Source organism: Panulirus ornatus, chromosome 73 (assembly GCF_036320965.1).
Source record: "Panulirus ornatus isolate Po-2019 chromosome 73, ASM3632096v1, whole genome shotgun sequence".
Lineage (NCBI taxonomy): Eukaryota > Metazoa > Arthropoda > Malacostraca > Decapoda > Palinuridae > Panulirus > Panulirus ornatus.
This window is the reverse complement of record NC_092296.1, coordinates 12,740,803-12,763,803: the sequence shown is the minus strand read 5'-3', so window position 1 is coordinate 12,763,803 and position 23,001 is coordinate 12,740,803. Positions and strand designations below refer to the sequence as shown.

The window sequence follows — 23,001 nt, the reverse complement described above, 5'->3', positions numbered from 1 at the left end:
GGAGGGAACGAGAAGCGGGAAGCCAAATAATCCACTTGCTTTCTAATAATCTTTTCCAAAACCTTACACACCACACTCATTTGTGAGACCCATCTGTAGTTCAAAGCCTGTTCCCAACCTCCTTTCTTATGTATGGGTAAGATGTTTGCCCTTTTCCATTCCCTTGGGACTATTTCTGGTACAAATCATCACCTTTAAATTTATCACAGCCACTCTTTAAGCATTCTCCAAGTGCATTTCATACTAAGGTACTCTATAATCAAGCTCCTCACTTGCATTCATCTCGCTTCCAATTACTAATTGAGCTTCCCCTTTAGGCATCCTTTTACCTTTCAATCCTTCCTGCAGAACATGAAAAATGGTTGTCACTACATTATCAGTTGATAAATTAATACTTAGCCTCCAAATACCTTTAACTCTTTTATGCACAACATGACAAATTACTGTCCACAGCATTATCAGCTGATAATCCTTCTCATACTTAAAAGTCTCCTAACACCTTTAAAACACTTTATTAAAACATTTCAAAGAATGTCTACTGTACTTAGATTAAGTGAATCAGCATTTTACACAAACATGGAGAATACAGTTTATTGTTGCACTTCAGCAGGCTCAAAACAGTACAAATTGGATACATAAACATATATATATACATTATACTGTTTATTTATATGCATGACATATGAAAAAAGTCCATTTCAGATATAAAAAGGTAGGCAAACAGAGCATGGGATCCATCATGCACTCTTATCCAATAGTTTTCTTTGCCTAGTTTTTCCATCTCTTTTCCATCACTGAGCCTGTAGCTTTATTGCATATCAGTCTTTAAGCTAATCACAACGTTCATTGAGTTTGTATGCCTTGAAGTCATCGTGGTCATAAAAGCCTGCTTTAACTTGGCGTCCTCCAAAAAATCGCCCATTCAAGTCAATGACAGCTGAAAAACAAATTCATTTATCAATCAATTCATCATACATACACTTTTATACAATACAAATCCTAAAGATTTACATAATGATATAATCTACCTATGGGAAAGAAAATACTTGTTTAAACCATTCTTTTGTCAAGTGCATGCACTGCAGTGCTTCAATCTTTAATATGACCTTTACTACTGCATTTCTATTGAAAATGGTCACCTAAAAAAAAATGGGTGTCCTTACCATTCTGATAGGCTTTAGATTTAGAGCTTGAGATCCCTGTTCTGAAAAATGATACCAACAAAAAGGTGCATGCCTGTATGCACTACAATTACCCTCTGTATATTGGAAGAATCACACATTTACATAAATAGATAGAAACTGTAGCATTTCTACTTTCTGAAACTCAACTGATATTATGTCTATTGATGAAAACATATGTAGAACATTCTCCTGCAAACTAACACTTATAATGAAAATTTGTAAAAAAGTATTCAGCACTATTTCATCTTTTCTATTATTTTTTTTTTTTTTTTTTTTTATACTTTGTCGCTGTCTCCCGCGTTTGCGAGGTAGCGCAAGGAAACAGACGAAAGAAATGGCCCAACCCTCCCCATACACATGTACATACACACGTCCACACACGCAAATATACATACCTACACAGCTTTCCATGGTTTACCCCGGACGCTTCACATGCCTTGATTCAATCCACTGACAGCACGTCAACCCCTGTATACCACATCGCTCCAATTCACTCTATTCCTTGCCCTCCTTTCACCCTCCTGCATGTTCAGGCCCCGATCACACAAAATCCTTTTCACTCCATCTTTCCACCTCCAATTTGGTCTCCCTCTTCTCCTCGTTCCCTCCACCTCGGACACATATATCCTCTTGGTCAATCTTTCCTCACTCATTCTCTCCATGTGCCCAAACCACTTCAAAACACCCTCTTCTGCTCTCTCAACCACGCTCTTTTTATTTCCACACATCTCTCTTACCCTTACGTTACTTACTCGATCAAACCACCTCACACCACACATTGTCCTCAAACATCTCATTTCCAGCACATCCATCCTCCTGCGCACAACTCTATCCATAGCCCACGCCTCGCAACCATACAACATTGTTGGAACTACTATTCCTTCAAACATACCCATTTTTGCTTTCCGCGATAATGTTCTCGACTTCCACACATTTTTCAAGGCTCCCAAAATTTTCGCCCCCTCCCCCACCCTATGATCCACTTCCGCTTCCATGGTTCCATCCGCTGACAGATCCACTCCCAGATATCTAAAACACTTCACTTCCTCCAGTTTTTCTCCATTCAAACTCACCTCCCAATTGACTTGACCCTCAACCCTACTGTACCTAATAACCTTGCTCTTATTCACATTTACTCTTAACTTTCTTCTTCCACACACTTTACCAAATTCCGTCACCAGCTTCTGCAGTTTCTCACATGAATCAGCCACCAGCGCTGTATCATCAGCGAACAACAACTGACTCACTTCCCAAGCTCTCTCATCCCCAACAGACTTCATACTTGCCCCTCTTTCCAAGACTCTTGCATTTACCTCCCTAACAACCCCATCCATAAACAAATTAAACAACCATGGAGACATCACACACCCCTGCCGCAAACCTACATTCACTGAGAACCAATCACTTTCCTCTCTTCCTACACGTACACATGCCTTACATCCTCGATAAAAACTTTTCACTGCTTCTAACAACTTGCCTCCCACACCATATATTCTTGATACCTTCCACAGAGCATCTCTATCAACTCTATCATATGCCTTCTCCAGATCCATAAATGCTACATACAAATCCATTTGCTTTTCTAAGTATTTCTCACATACATTCTTCAAAGCAAACACCTGATCCACACATCCTCTACCACTTCTGAAACCACACTGCTCTTCCCCAATCTGATGCTCTGTACATGCCTTCACCCTCTCAATCAATACCCTCCCATATAATTTACCAGGAATACTCAACAAACTTATACCTCTGTAATTTGAGCACTCACTCTTATCCCCTTTGCCTTTGTACAATGGCACTATGCACGCATTCCGCCAATCCTCAGGCACCTCACCATGAGTCATACATACATTAAATAACCTTACCAACCAGTCAACAATACAGTCACCCCCTTTTTTAATAAATTCCACTGCAATACCATCCAAACCTGCTGCCTTGCCGGCTTTCATCTTCCGCAAAGCTTTTACTACCTCTTCTCTGTTTACCAAATTACATAATTAATTCAATGTGTCTAAGAAGCAATTCAACATTTTTTCTCATGTATAATGCATTTGTTGAGTGTACATAATCATTCATTATGTTCGATTACAATCTAGATTTCAAAGAATCAGGTAAAAGCATGAGGCTGACAGAGAGACCACTGAGCCCTGACATATATTTTCTGACCCTGGGACAGTTTACCTTGGACTATGAGCTAACAGTATTTACTCTGGCCCAGATTTGCAGGAGTATGAAGTAAAATCACTAACAAACCTTAATGCATAACTGTTTGCAATCAGAAATCAATGAACTCAAGTGTATTTGGTTTTGATAAAAGTTCAAAATACTTGTGGTAAAGGTCAGTTACACAATAAAACACATTACAGAGAATCATGTATCAATAGCAAAATCTTTATCTCATATGCTTGTCTGTCATATATAATTCTTAGTAACATGTGATATCCTGTCACAAACCTTTACCTTAACATACTTTTGTATTCCGATACAATAAAACAGTTATATCCATGTCATCCTCTAAAATGTTGAATGCTGACAATGAGGGCCAAGTATTCAATGAACTGTTGACAAACGGCTATATCTTTGTGCAGTATAGTAGTGTCACATCACAGCACATGAGAAGTACCAAAATAGCTCATGCAGTATTGAATTACACTGTATCATGACATCTATTTCCATATAAAAAAAAAAAAAAAAGGTTAAAGACTATGTGGGGGTGGGGGGGTGGGGGGAATGGAAATCATATATACCAAATATAAACAAAATGTTGTATAGGCAATGAATTTAAAACACATAAAGAAAATGACAGACAGGTATCTGCCTATCAGTCACCTCCACATTCCTTTGGGGCTCTAAAATGGGCTACATAAGGTAATGTTGTATATTCCTAAGATAGGCTACATAAGGTACTGTTGTATATCCTTTCTGAATATGTATGTAATTATTAGTTCAAGCATTAGGTAAGAACCTATTGAATAGAACTACAAACAAAAAATTACCTGCAGAGTGCATATAAAATACAGTTTGCCATATCATTCATCAAAAACATCAGTCTTCTCGACTGAAATATGATCAATCGTCTTCCCTCGCCTACCTGAACTGCAAGTGTTCAACTGCACCAACCATAATGCCAATGCTTTTCTTAATATGTGACTATTTTCATCTGTACTCTGCTGGCTTGTTATCTTCACCAAGGAAACAACTAAATACACAAGGTTAGAACTGTCAAAACTAAAGAAGGCAATTGAGTGATTTCATGCAACAGTTAATCAAACAATCTATTCATATCTCTCAAGCTTGCTAATGAAACATTCAAAATCAACCATATATTCATAACAACAATTGTTGATAGGAAAGTGTGTCAAGCTGTAACCCAAACCCCATCTCTGCTGTTTTGAGTTATATGTGTCAGCCAAAAACAAATTCCTCAGGAAGGAATACCCTTCAAGAAACAGAGGAAAATTTTCACTTCAGAAGCAATTTCATACTGACAACTTATAAATTCAATGCAATCCGTCCTCCACACTTGTGGCATGAAAAAAGAAAAAAAGTGAAAGATGTTGAAAAGAAATGCTTGTTAAACAAGGAAAGAACTAAATCTACACTGTACTTAAAGCCCAAATGGGAACATGGGTTGATGCACCAAAACACAAGAGTGGCAAAGCCCAAATGGGAACATGGGTTGATGCACCAAAACACAAGAGTGGCAAAGCCCAAATGGGAACATGGGTTGATGCACCAAAACACAAGAGTGGCAAAGCCCAAATGGGAACATGGGTTGATGCACCAAAACACAAGAGTGGCAAAGCCCAAATGGGAACATGGGTTGATGCACCAAAACACAAGAGTGGCAAAGCCCAAATGGGAACATGGGTTGATGCACCAAAACACAAGAGTGGCACAAATAACTGGTAACACAGCATGATCATTTAGAGATTGAAAAATGGCCTCGAAGATATCAGAGTTAGATGAAAATTGAGTTCTTAACTTCTATGTAACCCTCTCTGCCATTAATTGTGGCCTTGAAATAAACTGACAAATGCAATGCTCATGCAAAAGACAGCTAAAACTGTATGAGTGGTACCATATGCATATGCAAATAAAATATTGATGCAAAGGAAACAATCAGATAATAATGTATTCTATTAGGTCAGGCATTTAGTAGATCAGGTGTTACAGGAAGCTTTAGTACCAACTCATATAAACTGTGAGAAACACAACAGCACACTTGTAAAATATCAAGTACATAATCAAGCACAGACCTAGTCAACTATGTTTCAGATCCATTGCTGATCCATACTCGATATGCTGCATAAACTTTCTCCTCTATATAATTTTCTGAAGTTCCAATTTTGTATGCTCTACAGCCTCATATGACAGAGTCACATTTCTCAGGTTGACACATCTGATGAAAATATGAAGTCAGCCCTGGCTAATGGTAAATTTACTTTCACAGACTGGCTTACCATATTTCTTCATAAACTCTTCTTGAGTTTTGATGGCTTTGTCTTTACTAATTTTCCTAGTCATAAGAAAACACTGCACCTGCATTTCTTGCATCCAGCTTTTTGGGGCATCCTCTGTCGCCACGTATGTCAGAGTCCCGTGACGGTGAGAAAAGACTTTCCTGACAGATGTGCTTTCTTCTTTATGGTGTGGTTGCTACTTTTCTACGCTGTAACGAGCGAACAACTGCAAAAGCACTAGCCCCATGATCAACTTCATTGAATAGACTTGTGTGTAGTAGGAGTTCGTGCATGATGCTTGGGCAAATTGGTGACTGGTTATACTGGGCAGAAGTGTAGAAATATGAGTGCTAAATGATTCATCCTTCCTCTTTGAATGCTAGCAGAGAACAGAACTGACATAATGGGCAGTGTGACATGCACAGCATCAGCATCCCATGTCACAGAGCTAGCTGAGCTCATATTATACTGTGATATCTTGTGTTATAATGTAAAACAGGAGCACTTTAAGCATCTGTGCTATATCAAGATCATCATATCAAATCATGCTACATCATAATACTATTGTACCGAAGCAAGGTCTTATGTCTTGTTTGCCAAGCAACTGTAAGTAACTATGTTTAAAGATTTCAACATCAGGAGACATTACATGACCAAGCTCAGAACAAAGTATGGGATATTGGAAGGAAAATTACTAATGGGAAAACTTGAGGCACTAAAAAGCTTCTTGGGCCAGCAAAGACTCTTTAAGCCACTGACTGCTCCTATGCCATACAGGGTAAGGTAAACCTTTGGCAGGTGACTGTGAGAAGGCAATATACAGTTTGGGGCTTTCAAAAATCTTGGACACACAAAGTAGTATGGTCCAATAACAATTGCTGACAACTCAAATGATGTTTCTATACCTTTGCTCACATTTTGTTTCACTCAGCTCGTCAGTACATGGTATGCATCCCCAATCCGAAAATCAGAAATGCTCCAAAATCCGAAATTTTTTGAGCGGCGACATGACATTACAAGAGGAAAAGACCACACTCGACAAGAGAATGAATATGAGCGAAAACAGCCTTCCTTCATCTGTTCCTGGCACTACCTCACTAACTCGCAAAACAACAAACACGTACTTCTGAGCACAGAGGATTTGAACACCAGTCCTACCGCATGGCATCTCACTTGCCTATGCTGGGCTCTGCTGCTCTGTTGACGCCAGTTTTTTACTAACCATTGTCACCGCCAGACCTACGTGCATTAATCACTGTGGTTTTGCTTATTCTCTGCTCTGTAGTACAAAGAAATTGTTGAAAATGAGGCTCCAGTTCATTCACTGACCGACAGCAAAATAGATGAAATGGTCTTGAATCAAGATGATCGTAATCAGAGATGTTGAGGATGACCTTGTTAACACTGAAGAAAAAATGCCTATAGATGACAGGGTAAAAATGTGTGATGGACTTATTGAAGGACTAAAGCAGCATGCATTCATAACAGAACAAGAAATCATGTCAGTGAGTAAAATCAAAGAGAGACTTCCAAAACAAAAACCAGTGTTAATGAGGCAAATAACTCTGGAGGAAACATTTAAAAAAGCCATTCAAAAAAGCTGGGGTTGTGACATCTTAGCTTTCTCATGGTTCAGTGTTACACAAACTTTGCTTTATGTGCTAAATTATTAAACATATTGTATAAATTATCTTCAGGCTATATAGGCAATGTGTATAAGGTGTATATGAAATGTAAATGGATCTTGTGTTTAGACTTGGGTCCCATCTACAAGATATCACATTATCTATTACCCATCATGTGGAAAACAAGATACCATGGAAACAAACAAGTTTGAGCTGAAACAGGACGGTATGGAGACAAACGAGCTGAAACAGGATGGTATGGAAACAAACGGGTTTGAGCTGAGACATACCTCAATGTTTTGACCATTCAACGGTCTTCCTCAGGAGATACTGGTTCCAGCATTCAGCGGGACCATATTCCCTGGCAAGTGATGGTCACCCAGCTGGATGCCTTGGTGTGTCGCTTTCTGACTGGATCGCTTATCCTGTTACCTTCTTTCATTCACAGTGATCTCTGCTGCCTGACAAAACCAGCAGATGGAATCAGAACTTGTGTTAATGTTGTCTTTGGTAGCAATGTTAGCTGCTTCTAATGCCTTTCTTAAATGTTTGCTTAGGCCCTCATGCAGTATTCTTGCCTCGTCCCACTACAAGGATTAGCAGCAATGACTTCTGCTTTGTTTATATCTTGCAAGTCTCAGCATGATGTAAACAGAGCAGAACTCGTCACTACAAATCCGTGAAGTAGGACAAGGCAAGAATATTGCACAAGGGCCTAAGCAAACAAATAAGAAAGACATTAAAAGTGGTTTACATCACTACCAAAGCCAACAACAACACAAAGTCTGGGTTCATCTGCTGGTAACGTCTGGCAACAAAGATCACTGTGAATGAGAGGAGATGGAAGGATAGGTGATCCAGTCAGAGAGCAACACACCAGGTCGTTGACTGGGTGACCATCACTTGCTGGGGAATGTGGCCTACCAAATGCTGGAATCAGTATCTTCTGAGGAAGACCATTGAACGGTTGAAATGTTGAGGTGTGTCTAAGCTCTAACCTGTTTGTTTCCATGCTATCCTATTTTCCATAACTCATGTATGTGCAAATATTCCAGAATCCAAAACAATCCAAAATCCAAAACACTTCTGGTCCCAGCATTTCAGATAAGGGATACTCAACTTATACCTATCAAAATGACAAGGAAGACAGTGTAGTAAATGCGTGCTGCCAGACCAGCAGAGGTAAATGTATAAGAATTATGTACATAAATGTTTATATAAACTGGAGATGGAAGGATGCAGTGAAAATCATTTTTAGAAATCAGGGCTTGAACATGCAGGAAGGTGAAAGGCATACACTGAATACAGCAAATCGGAACAATGTAGTAAACTGGGGCAATGTGCTTTCAATAAACTGAACCAGGGTATGTGAAATATCTGGGGCAAACCATGGAAAGGTTTGTGGGGCCTGGATGTAGACAGGAAGTTGTGTTTTTGGCACATTAGACATGATATCTTGGGTACTGAGCAGATGTGGCCTTTCTTTGTATGCTCCCAAGGATACCTTGATGACACGGCAGCAATTCAAGTGTTAAGAAAAAAGAGTACATACATGTATCAGTTTTCATTCCTTTCATGCATTTATGCTCCTCCCCTGTGGGCAGGATGTCTTGGGAAACAGATGATGATGAACAAGTGTGAATATGTATGTGTGTGTGTGTGAAGATCTGTATATGTTTTCAGAGGAGAAGAGAGAATGTTGGGGTGAAGAGAGTGGTGAGAGTAAGTGAGCTTGGAAAGGAGACTTGAGTGAGGAAGTAAAGGGAGAGATTGAGAGCAGATTGGCAAAAGGTGAGAGCAAAAGACGTAAGGGGAGCAGGGGAGGAATGGGATGTATAGAGGGAAGCAGTAATGGCTTGCGCAAAAGATGCTTGTGGTATAAGAAAGGTGAGAGGTGGGCAGATTAGAAGGGGTAGTGAGTGGTGAGATAAAGAAGTAAGACTGTTAGTGAAAGAGAAGAGAGAGACAAGAAAGAGGCAAGAGGCCAAGAGAAAGGTCCAAGATGAGAAAAAGAGGGCAAATGAGAGTTGGGGTGAGAGAGTATCATTAAATTTTAGGGAGAATAAATAGATGTTTGGAAGGAGGTAAGTAAAGTGCATAAGACAAGAGAACAAATGGGAACATCAGTGAAGGGGGCTAATGGGGAGGTAATAACAAGTAGCGGTGAGGTGAGAAGTAGATGGAGTGAGTATTTTGAAGGTTTGTTGAATGCCTTAGATGATAGAGCGGCAGATTTAGCATGTTTTGGTCAAGGTGGAGTGTGAGGTGAGAGGGTCAGGGAGAATGGTATGGTAAACAGGGAAGAGGTAGTGAAAGCTTGCAGAAAATGAAAGCTAGTAAGGCGGTAGGTTTGGATGGTACTGCAGTGGAATTTATCAAAAAAAAATGGGGGTGACCGTGTTGTTGATTGGTTGGTAAGGATACTCAATGTATGTATGGTTCATGGTGAAGTGCCTAAGGATTGGTGGAATGCATGCATAGTGCCATTATACAAAGACAAAGGGGATAAAGGTGAGTGTTCAAATTACAGAGGTATAAGTTTGTTGAGTATTCCTGGGAAATTATATGGCAGGGCATTGATTGAGAGGGTACAGAGCATCAAATTGGGGAAGAGCAGTGTGGTCTAAGAAGTGGTAGAGAATGTCAAGATCAGATGTTTGCTTTGAAGAATGTTTGTGAGAAATACTTAGAAAAACAGATAGATTTGTATGTAGCATTTATGGATCTGGAGAAGGCATATGATAGGGTTGACAGAGATGCTTTGTGGAAGGTATTAAGAGTAAATGGAGTGGAGGTAAGTTGCTAGAAATAGTGAGAAGCTTTTGCCAAGGATGTAAGGCATATGTACGAGTAGGAAGAGAGGAAAGTGATTGGTTCCCAGTGAATGTCGGTTTGCAGCAGGGGTGCATGATGACTCCAAGGTTGTTTCATTTGTTTATGGATAGGGTGGTTAAGGAGGTGAAAGCAGGAGTTTTGGAGAGAGGGGGAAGTACACAGTCTATTGTGGATGAGAGGGCTTGAGAAGTGAGTCAGATGTTGTTTGCTGATATAATGTTGGTGGCTGATTCGGGTGATTGAGTTTGATAAAGTGTGTGAAAGAAGAAAGTTGAGAGTAAATGTGAATAAAAGCAAGTGTATCAGGTTCAGTGGGGTTGAGGGAAAGTTAATTGGGAGGTAAGTTCAAATAGAGAAAAACTGGAAGAAGTGAAGTGTTTTAGATATCTGGGAGTGGATTTGGCAGCAGATGGAACCATGGAAGCAGAAGTGAGTCACAGGGTAGGGCAAAGGTTCTGGGAGCAATGAAGAATGTGTGGAAAGTGAGAACGTTATCTTGGAAAGCAAAAATGTGCATGTTTGAAGGAATAGTGGTTCCAACAATGTTATATGGTTGCGAGGTACGAGCTAAAGATAATAGGGTTGAGTGGAGGGTGGATGTGTTGGAAATAAAATGTTTGAGGACAATATGTGGTGTGAGATGGTTTGATCAAGTAAGTAATGAAAGGGTAAGAGAGATGTGTGGTAATACAAAGAGTGTGGTTGAAAGAGCAGAAGAGGGTGTAATGAAATGGTTTGGTCACATGGAGAGAATGAGTGAGGAAAGATTGACAAAGAAGATATATGTGTCAGAGGTGGCGGGAACGAGGAGAAGTGGGAGACCAAATTGGAGGTGGAAGGATATAGTGAAAAAGATTTTGAGCAATCGGGGCCTGAACATACAGGAGGGTGAAAGGCGTGCAAGGAATAGAGTGAATTGGAACGATGTGGTATACCAGGGTCGACGTGCTGTCAATGGATTGAACCAGGGCATGTGAAGCATCTGGGGTAAACCATGGAAAGTTTTGTGGGTCCTAGATGTGGAAAGAGAGCAGTGGTATTGGTGCATTACACAGGACAGCTAGAGACTGAGTGTGAACGAATGTGGCCTTGTTGTCTTTTCCTAGTGCTACCGCATGCGTGAACAGGGGGAGAGGGGTGCCATTTCATGTGTGGCAGTGCGGCGACGGGAATGGATGAAGGCAGCAAGTATAGATATGCACATGTGTGTATAAGTCTGTGTATGTAGATGTATGTATATATTAAAATGTATGGGTACATATATGTGCGTGGGTGGGCATTTATGTATATACATGTCTGTAGTTGGGTTCGGCCATTCTTTCGTATGTTTTCTTCCGCCACCTAACTAACATGGGAGACAGCGCCTAAGTATAATAATGATAATAATAAATTTATGTATTTACTTTTATACTTAATGGCTGTTTCCCACATCAGCGAGGTTGTGCCAGGAAACAGACGAGGAATGGCCCATCCACTCACATATACATATATACACATAAATGCCCATACACACACATATATATACATATACACACATATCTATACACAGACACGCGGGTAATGGCGAACATTACGAAAGAAAATATATATATATATATATATATATATATATATATATCTTTTTTTTTATTTTATTATATTTTGTCGCTGTCTCCCGCGCTTGCGAGGTAGCGCAAGGAAACAGACGAAAGAAATGGCCCAACCCCCCCATACACATGTATATACATACGTCCACACACGCAAATATACATACCTACACAGCTTTCCATGGTTTACCCCAGACGCTTCACATGCCTTGATTCAATCCACTGACAGCACGTCAGCCCCGGTATACCACATCACTCCAATTCACTCTGTTCCTTGCCCTCCTTTCACCCTCCTGCATGTTCAGGCCCCGATCACACAAAATCTTTTTCACTCCATCTTTCCACCTCCAATTTGGTCTCCCTCTTCTCCTTGTTCCCTCCACCTCCGACACATATATCCTCTTGGTCAATCTTTCCTCACTCATCCTCTCCATGTGCCCAAACCACTTCAAAACACCCTCTTCTGCTCTCTCAACTACCCTCTTTTTATTTCCACACATCTCTCTTACCCTTACGTTACTCACTCGATCAAACAACCTCACACCACACATTGTCCTCAAACATCTCATTTCCAGCACATCCATCCTCCTGCGCACAACTCTATCCATAGCCAACGCCTCGCAACCATACAACATTGTTGGAACCACTATTCCTTCAAACATACCCATTTTTGCTTTCCGAGATAATGTTCTCGACTTCCACACATTCTTCAAGGCCCCCAGAATTTTCGCCCCCTCCCCCACCCTATGATCCACTTCCGCTTCCATGGTTCCATCCGCTGACAGATCCACTCCCAGATATCTAAAACACTTCACTTCCTCCAGTTTTTCTCCATTCAAACTCACCTCCCAATTGACTTGACCCTCAACCCTACTGTACCTAATAACCTTGCTCTTATTCACATTTACTCTTAACTTTCTTCTTCCACACACTTTACCAAACTCAGTCACCAGCTTCAGCAGTTTCACACATGAATCAGCCACCAGTGCTGTGTCATCAGCGAACAACAACTGACTCACTTCCCAAGCTCTCTCATCCCCAACAGACTTCATACTTGCCCCTCTTTCCAAAACTCTTGCATTTACCTCCCTAACAACCCCATCCATAAACAAATTAAACAACCATGGAGACATCACACACCCCTGCTGCAAACCTACATTCACTGAGAACCAATCACTTTCCTCTCTTCCTACACGTACACATGCCTTACATCCTCGATAAAAACTTTTCACTGCTTCTAACAACTTTCCTCCCACACCATATATTCTTAATACCTTCCACAGAGCATCTCTATCAACTCAATCATATGCCTTCTCCAGATCCATAAATGCTACATACAAATCCATTTGCTTTTCTAAGTATTTCTCACATACATTCTTCAAAGCAAACAACTGATCCACACATCCTCTTCCACTTCTGAAACCACACTGCTCTTCCCCAATCTGATGCTCTGTACATGCCTTCACCCTCTCAATCAATACCCTCCCATATAATTTACCAGGAATACTCAACAAACTTATACCTCTGTAATTTGAATCACTCACTCTTATCCCCTTTGCCTTTGTACAATGGCACTATGCACGCATTCCGCCAATCCTCAGGCACCTCACCATGAGTCATACATACATCAAATAACCTTATCAACCAGTCAACAACACAGTCACCCCCTTTTTTAATAAATTCCACTGCAATACCATCCAAACCTGCCGCCTTGCCGGCTTTCATCTTCCGCAAAGCTTTCACTACCTCTTCTCTGTTTACCAAATCATTTTCCCTAACCCTCTCACTTTGCACACCACCTCGACCAAAACACCCTATATCTGCCACTCTATCATCAAACACATTCAACAAACCTTCGAAATACTCACTCCATCTCCTTCTCACATCACCACTACTTGTTATCACCTCCCCATTTGCGCCCTTCACTGAAGTTCCCATTTGCTCCCTTGTCTTACGCACTTTATTTACCTCCTTCCAGAACATCTTTTTATTCTCCCTAAAATTTAATGATACTCTCTCACCCCAACTCTCATTTGCCCTTTTTTTCACCTCTTGCACCTTTCTCTTGACCTAATGTCTCTTTCTTTTATACATCTCCCACTCAATTGCATTTTTTCCCTGCAAAAATCGTCCAAATGCCTCTCTCTTCTCTTTCACTAATACTCTTACTTCTTCATCCCACCACTCACTACCCTTTCTATATATATATATATATATATATATATATATATATATATAGGGGAGAAAGAATACTTCCCATGCATTCCTCACGTGTCGCAGAAGGCGACTGAAGGGGACGGGAGTGGGGGGCCAGAAACCCTCCCCTCCTTGTATTTTAACTTTCGAAAAGGGGAAACAGAGGAAGGAATCACGCGAGGAGTGCTCATCCTCCTCCAAGGCTCAGATTGGGGTGTCTAAATGTGTGTGGATGTAACCAAGATGAGAAAAAAGGAGAGATAGGTAGTATGTTTGAGGAAAGGAACCTGGATGTTTTGGCTCTGAGTGAAACAAAGCTCAAGGGTAAAGGTGAAGAGTGGTTTGGGAATGTCTTGGGAGTAAAGTCAGGGGTTAGTGAGAGGACAAGACCAAGGGAAGGAGTAGCACTACTCCTGAAACAGAAGTGGTGGGAGTATGTGATAGAGTGTAAGAAAGTAAACTCTCGATTGATATGGGTAAAACTGAAAGTTGATGGAGAGAGATGGGTGATTATTGGTGCATATGCACCGGGGCATGAGAAGAAAGATCATGAGAGGCAAGTGTTTTGGGAGCAGCTGAATGAGTGTGTTAGTGGTTTTGATGCACAAGACCGGGTTATAATGATGGGTGATTTGAATGCAAAGGTGAGTAATGTGGCAGTTGAGGGAATAATTGGTATACATGGAGTGTTCAGTGTTGTAAATGGAAATGGTGAAGAGCTCGTAGATTTATGTGCTGAAAAAGGACTGGTGATTGGGAAAACCTGGTTTAAAAAGCGAGATATACATAAGTATACGTATGTAAGTAGGAGAGTTGGCCAGAGAGCGTTATTGGATCACGTGATAATTGATAGACGCACGAAAGAGAGACTTTTGGACGTTAATGTGCTGATAGGTGCAACTGGAGGGATGTCTGATCATTATTTTGTGGAGGCGAAGGTGAAGATTTGTGGGGGTTTTCAGAAAAGAAGAGAGAATGTTGGGGTGAAGAGAGAGGTGAGAGTAAGTGAGCTTGGGAAGGAGACTTGTGTGAGGAAGTACCAGGAGAGACTGAGTACAGAATGGAAAAAGGTGAGAACAAAGGACGTAAGGGGAGTGGGGGAGGAATGGGACGTATTCAGGGAAGCAGTGATGGCTTGTGCAAAAGATGCTTGTGGCATGAGAAACGTGGGAGGTGGGTTGATTAGAAAAGGTAGTGAGTGGTGGGATGAAGAAGTAAGATTATTAGTGAAAGAGAAGAGAGAGGCTTTTGGACGATTTTTGCAGGAAAAAAATGCAAATGAGTGGGAGAGGTATAAAAGAAAGAGGCAGGAGGTCAAGAGAAAGGTGGAAGAGGTGAAAAAGAGGGCAAATGAGAGTTGGGGTGAGAGAGTATCATTAAATTTTAGGGAGAATAAAAAGATGTTTTGGAAGGAGGTAAATAAAGTGCGTAAGACAAGGGAGCAAATGGGAACTTCAGTGAAGGGGGCTAATGGGGAGGTGATAACAAGTAGTGGTGATGTGAGAAGGAGATGGAGTGAGTATTTTGAAGGTTTGTTGAATGTGTATGATGACAGAGTGGCAGATATACGGTGTTTTGGTCGAGGTGGTGTGCAAAGTGAGAGGATTAGGGAAAATGATTTGGTAAACAAAGAATAGGTAGTTAAAGCTTTGTGGAAGATGAAAGCCGGCGAGGCAGCGGGTTTGGATGGTATTGCAGTGGAATTTATTAGAAAAGAAGGTGACTGTGAGGTTGACTGGTTGGTAAGGTTATTCAATGTATGTATGATTCATGGTGAGGTGCCTGAGGATTGTCAGAATGCTTCCATAGTGCCATTCTACAAAAGCAAAGGGAATAAAACTGAGTGCTCAAATTACAGAGGTATAAGTTTGTTGAGTATTCCTGGGAACTTATATGGGAGGGTATTGATAGAGAGGGTGAAGCCATGTACAGAGCATCAGATTGGGGAAGAGCAGTGTGGTTTCAGAAGTGGTAGAGGATGTGTGGATCAGGTGTTTGCTTTGAAGAATGTATGTGAGAAATACTTAGAAAAGCAGATGGATTTGTATGTAGCATTTATGGATCTGGAGAAGGCATATGATAGAGTTGATAGAGATGCTCTGTGGAAGGTATTAAGAATATATGGTGTGGGAGGCAAGTTGGTAGGAGCATTGAAAAGTATTCATCGAGGATGTAAGGCATGTGTACATGTAGGAGGAGAGGAAAGTGATTGGTTCTCAGTGAATGTAGGTTTGCGGCAGGGGTGTGTGATGTCTCCATGGTTGTTTAATTTATTTAGGGAGGTGAATGCAAGAGTTTTGGAAAGAGGGGCAAGTATGCAGTCTGTTGTGGATGAGAGAGCTTGGGAAGTGAGTCAGTTGTTGTTCGCTGATGGTACAGCGCTGGTGGCTGAGTCATGTGAGAAACTGCAGAAGCTGGTGACTGAGTTTGGTAAAGTGTGTGAAAGAAAAAAGTTGAGAGTAAATGTGAATAAGAGCAAGGTTATTAGGTACAGTAGGGTTGAGGGTCAAGTCAATTGGGAGGTAAGTTTACATGGAGAAATACTGGAGGAAGTGAAGTGTTTTAGATATCTGGGAGTGGATTTGGCAGCGGATGGAACCATGGAAGTGGAAGTGAATCATAGGGTGGGGGAGGGGGCAAAAATTCTGGGAGCGTTGAAGAATGTGTGGAAGTCGAGAACATTATCTCGGATAGCAAAAACGGGTAAGTTTGAAGGAATAGTGGTTCCAACAATGTTATATGGTTGCGAGGCATAGGCTATGGATAGAGTTGTGCAGAGGAGGGTGGATGTGCTGGAAATGAGATGTTTGAGGACAATATATGGTGTGAGGTGGTCTGATCGAATAAGTAATGTAAGGGTAAGAGAGATGTGTGGGAGACCAATTCGGAGGTGGAAAGATGGAGTGAAAAAGATTTTGAGTGATCGGGGCCTGAACATGCAGGAGGGTGAAAGGCGTGCAAGGAATAGAGTGAATTGGAACGATGTGGTATACCGGGGTTGATGTGCTGTCAATGGATTGAACCAAGGCATGTGAAGCGTCTGGGGTAAACCATGGAAAGTTTTGTGGGGCCTGGATGTGGAGAGGGAGCTGTGGTTTCGGTGCATTATTACATGACAGCTAGAGACTGAGTGTGAATGAATGTGGCCTTTGTTGTCTTTTCCTAGCGATACCTCGCACACATAATTGGGGAGGGGGTTGTTATTTCATGTGTGGCAAGGTGGCAATGGGAATGAATAAAGGCAGACAGCATGAATTATGTACATGTGCATATATGTATATGTCTGTGTGTGAATATATGTGTACATGTTGAGATGTATAGGTAGGTATATTTGCGTGTGTGGACTTGTATGTATACACGTGTATGTGGGTAGGTTGGGTCATTCTTTCGTCTGTTTCCTTGCACTAACGCGGGAGACAGCGACAAAGCAAAAATATTTTTTTTATTTTTTTTTTATTCTGCTTTGTCGCTGTCTCCCACGTTTGCGAGGTAGCGCAAGGAGACAGACGAAAGAAATGGCCAAACCCACCCCCATACACATGTATATACATACACGTCCACACACACAAATATACATACCCATACATCTCAATGTACACATATATATACATACACAGACACATACATATATACACATGCACACAATTCACACTGTCTGCCTTTATTCATTCCCATTGCCACCTCGCCACATATGGAATAACATCCCCCTCCCCCCTCATGTGTGCGAGGTAGTGCTAGGAAAGGACAACAAAGGCCCCATTCGTTCACACTCAGTCTCTAGCTGTCATGCAATAATGCCCAAAACCACAGCTCCCTTTCCACATCCAGGCCCCACAGAACTTTCAATGGTTTACCCCACACGCTTCACATGCCCTGGCTCAATCCATTGACAGCACGTCGACCCCAGTATATCACATCGTTCCAATTCACTCTATTACTTGCACACCTTTCACCCTCCTGCATGTTCAGGCCCCGATCACTCAAAATCTTTTTCACTCCATCTTTCCACCTCCAATTTGGTCTCCCACTTCTCCTCGTTCCCTTCAACTCTGACACATATATCCTCTTGGTCAATCTTTCCTCACTCATTCTCTCCATATGACCAAGCCATTTCAAAACACCCTCTTCTGCTCTCTCAACCACACTCTTTGTATTACCACACATCTCTCTTACCCTTTTATTACTTACTCGATCAAACCACCTCACACCACATATTGTCCTCAAACATCTCATTTCCAGCACATCTACCCTCCTCCTCACAACTCTATCCATAGCCCACGCCTCACAACCATAAAACATTGTTGGAACCACCATTCCTTCAAACATACCTATTTTTGCTTTCCAAGATAACGTTCTCGACTTCCACACATTCTTCAAGGCTCCCAGAATGTTTGCCCCCTCCCCCACCCTATGAATTACTTCTGCTTCCATGGTTCCATCTGCTGCCAAATCCACTCCCAGATATGTAAAACACTTTACTTCCTCCAGTATTTCTCCATTCAAACTTACCTCCCAATTGACTTGACCCTCAACCCTACTGTACCTAATAACCTTGCTCTTATTCACATTTACTCTCAACTTTCTTCTTTCACACACTTTACGAAACTCAGTCACCAGCTTCTGCAGTTTCTCACATGAATCAGCCACCAGCGCTGTATCACCAGTGAACAACAACTGACTCACTTCCCAAGCTCTCTCATCCACAACAGATTGCATACTTGCCCCTCTTTCCAAAACTCTTGCATTCACCTCCCTAACAACCCCATCCATAAACAAATTAAACAACCATGGAGACATCACACACCCCTGCCGCAAACCTACATTCACTGAGAACCAATCACTTTCCTCTCTTCCTACACGTACACTTGCCTTGCATCCTCAATAAAAACTTTTCACTTCTAAAAACTTGCCTCCCACACCATATATTCTTGATACCTTCCACAGAGTATCCCTATCAACTCTATCATATGCCTTCTCCAGATCCATAAATGCTACATACAAATCCATTTGCTTTTCGAAGTATTTCTCACATACATTCTTCAAGGAAAACACCTGATCCACACATCCTCTACCACTTTTGAAACCACACTGCTCTTCCCCAATCTGATGCTCTGTACATGCCTTCACCCTCTCAATCAATACCCTCCCATATAATTTACCCGGAATACCCAACAAACTTATACCTCTGTAATTTGAGCACTCACTCTTATCCCCTTTGCCTTTATACAATGGCACTATGCAAGCATTCCGCCAATCCTCAGGCACCTCACCATGAGTCATACATACATTAAATAACCTTACCAACCAGTCAACAATACAGTCACCCCCTTTTTTAATGAATTCCACTGCAATACCATCCAAACCCGCTGCCTTGCCAGCTTTCATCTTCCGCAATGCTTTTACTACCTCTTCTCTATTTACCAAATCATTTTCCCTAACCTTCTCACTTTGCACACCACCTCGACCAAAACACCCTATATCTGCCACTCTATCATCAAACACATTCAACAAACCTTCAAAATACTCACTCCATCTCCTTCTCACATCACCACTACTTGCTATCACCTCCCCATTAGCCCTATTCACTGAAGTTCCCATTTGTTCCCTTGTCTTACGCACTTTATTTACCTCCTTCCAAAAATTTAAAGATACTCTCTCACCCCATCTCTCATTTGCCCTCTTTTTCACCTCTTGCACCTTTCTCTTGACCTCCTGCCTCTTTCTTTTATACATCTCCCACTCATTTGCATTATTTCCCTGCAAAAAATCGTCCAAATGCCTCTCTTTTCTCTTTCACTAATAATCTTACTTCTTAATCCCACCACTCACTTTCTAATCTGCCCACCTCCCACACTTCTCATGCCACAAGCATCTTTTGCACAAGCCATCACTGCTTCCCTAAATACATCCCATTCCTCCCCCACTTCCCTTACCTCCTTTCTTCTCACCTTTTCCCATTCTGTATTCAGTCTCTCCTGGTACTTCCTCACACAAGTCTCCTTCCCAAGCTCACTTACTCTCACCACTCTTTTCACCCCAACATTCTCTCTTCTTTTCTGAAAACCTCTACAAATCTTCAACTTCCCCTCCACAAGATAATGATCAGACATCCCTCCAGTTGCACCTCTCAGCACATTAACATCCAAAAGTCTCTCTTTCGCGTGCCTATCAATTAACACATAATTCAATAACGCTCTCTGGCCATCTCTCCTACTTACATTCGTATACTTATGTATATCTCACTTTTTAAACCATGTATTCCTAATCACCAGTCTTTTTTCAGCACATAAATCTACAAGCTCTTCACCATTTCCATTTACAACACTGAACACCCCATGTATACAAATTATTCCCTCAACTGCCACATTACTCACCTTTGCATTCAAATCACCCATCACTATAACCCGGTATCATGCATCAAAACCACTAACACACCCATTCAGCTGCTCCCAAAACACTTGCCTCTCATGATCTTTCTTCTCATGCCCAGGTGCATATGCACCAATAATCATCACCCATCTCTCTCCATCAACTTTCAGTTTTACCCATATCAATCGAGAGTTTACTTTCTTACACTCTATCACATACTCCCAATACTCCTGTTTCAGGAGTAGTGCTACTCCTTCCCTTGCTCTTGTCCTCTCACTAACCCCTGACTTTACTCCCAAGACATTCCCAAACCACTCTTCCCCTTTTCCCTTGAGCTTTGTTTCACTCAGAGCCAAAACATCCAGGTTCCTTTTCTCAAACATACTACCTATCTCTCCTTTTTTCTCATCTTGGTTACATCCACACATATTTAGACACCCCAATCTGAGCCTTCTGAGTCACTCCCCGCGTGACTCCTTCTTCTGTTTCCCCTTTTAGAAAGTTAAAATACAAGGAGGGGAGGGTTTCTAGCCCACCGCTCCCATCCCCTTTAGTCACCTTCTACGACACATGAGGAATGCGTGGGAAGTATTCTTTCTCCCCTATCCCCAGGGATAGGGGAGAAACAGTATTGCTACCCCCACTGCTTCAGCGAGGTAGCACCAGGAAAACAGACAGAAAAGGCCAAATTCATTCACACTCAGTCTCTAACTGTCATGTATAATGCACAGCTCCCTATCCATATCCAGGCCCCACAGACCTTTCCATGGTTTACCCTAGACATTTCACATACCCTGGTTCAGTCCACTGACAGCAAGTCGATCCCAGTATACCTCCAATTTGGTCTCCTGCTTCTCCTTGTTCCCTCCACCTGACACATACATCCTCTTTAGCCATCTTTCCTCACTCATTCTCTCCATATGTCCAAACCATTTCAATACACCCTCTTCTGCTCTCTCAACCACACTCTTTTTATTTCCACACATCTCTCTCACCCTTTAGTTACTTACTCAATCAAACCACCTCACACCACATATTGTCCTCAAACATTTCATTTCTTACCCATTCACCCTCCTCTTTATGACCCCATCTATAGCCCATGCCTCACAGGCATGAAATATTATTGGAACTACTATTCCCTAAAACATATCCATTTCTGCTCTCCAAGATAATGTTCTCTCCTTTCACACATTCTTCATCGCCCCCAGAACCTTTGCCCCTTCTCGCACCCTGGGACTTAATTCCACTTCCATGGTTCCATCTGCTGCTAAGCCCACTCCCAGATATCTGAAACACTCCATTCTCTCCAGTTTTTCTCCATTCAAACTTACATCCCAATAAACTTGTCCCTCAACCCTATTGAACCTAATAACCTTGCTCTTATTCACATTTACCCTCAACTTTCTCCTTTCACACACTTGTTCAAATTCAGTCACCAACCTCTGCAGTTTCTCACACAAATCAGCCACGGGAGTTGTATCATTGGCAAACAATAATTGTCTCACTTCCCAGGCCCTCTCATTGCCAACAGACTGCATAATCACCCCTCTCTCCAAAATACTTGCACTTACCTCCCTAACCACCCTATCCATAAACAATTTAAACAGCCATGGGGACATTACACACCCCTGCCACAAACCAACATTCACTGACAACCAATCACTTTCCTCTCTTCCTACTCGTGAGCATCCCTTACATCCTTGGTAAAAACTTTTCACTGCTCCTAGTAACTTACCGCCCACACAATATACTCTTAAACCCTTCCACAAAGCATCTCAATCAACCCTATCAAATGACTTCTCCAGATCCATAAATGCTAAATACAGATCCATCTGTTTTCCTAAGTATTTCTCACATGCATTCTTCAGAGCAAACACCTGATTCACACGTCCTCTAGCACTTTTGAAACCACATTGCTCTTCCCAATCTGATGCTGTGTACATGCCTTCACCCTCTCAATCAATACCCTCCTATATAATTTCCCAGGATACTCAACAATCTTATGCCTCTGTAGTTTGAACACTTGCCTTTATCCCCTTTGCCTTTGTACAATGGCACTGAGCATGCATTCTGCCAATCCTCAGGCACTTCACCATGGTCCATACATACATCAAATATCCTTACCAACCAATCAACAATACAGTCACCTCATTTTTTGATCAATTCCACTGCAACACCATCCAAACCCACCACCATGCCAAATTTTGTCTTCTGTAAAGCTTTCACTACCTCTCCTCTCTTCACCAAACCTTTCTCCTTGACACTCTTGCTTCACACACCACCCAGACCAAATGCCTTAGATCTGCCACTCTGTCATCAAACACATTCAGCAAAGCTTCAAAATAATCACTCCATCTTCTCACTTGATCATAACCTGTTATCACCTCCCTACTTGCCCCCTTACACCGATGTTCCCATTTGTTCTCTTGACTTACACACGTTATTAACCTTCTTCCAAAACATCTTTTCATTCTCATTAAAACATAATGATACTCTCTCAGCCCAACTCTCATTTGCCTTCTTTTTCAACTCTTGCACCTTTCTCTTGACCTCCTGCCACTTTCTTTAATACATCTACCAGTCATTTGCACTACTTCCCCAAAAGTATCATCCAAACACCTCTCTTTTCTCTTTCACTAACAACCTCACTTCTTCATCCCATAACTCACTACCCTTTCGAATCTGCCCACATCCTACCTTTTTCATGCGACAGGCATCTTTTGCACATGCCATCACTGCT

General features: G+C 41.6%; 1 protein-coding gene across 5 annotated transcripts in view; it reads right to left on the bottom strand.

Annotated features, from left to right (window-relative positions):
- Nucleotides 1-648: 648 nt before the first annotated feature.
- Nucleotides 649-23,001, bottom strand: part of Spf45 (splicing factor 45) — a 216,671-nt gene continuing 194,318 nt past the window's right edge. For all 5 annotated transcript variants that reach the window (XM_071661428.1, XM_071661427.1, XM_071661426.1 and 2 more), the window contains one exon: nucleotides 649-937. In XM_071661428.1, the coding sequence (XP_071517529.1) occupies nucleotides 831-937 (107 nt within the window). In that variant the 3' untranslated portion in view covers nucleotides 649-830. The remainder of the gene's footprint in view (nucleotides 938-23,001) is intronic.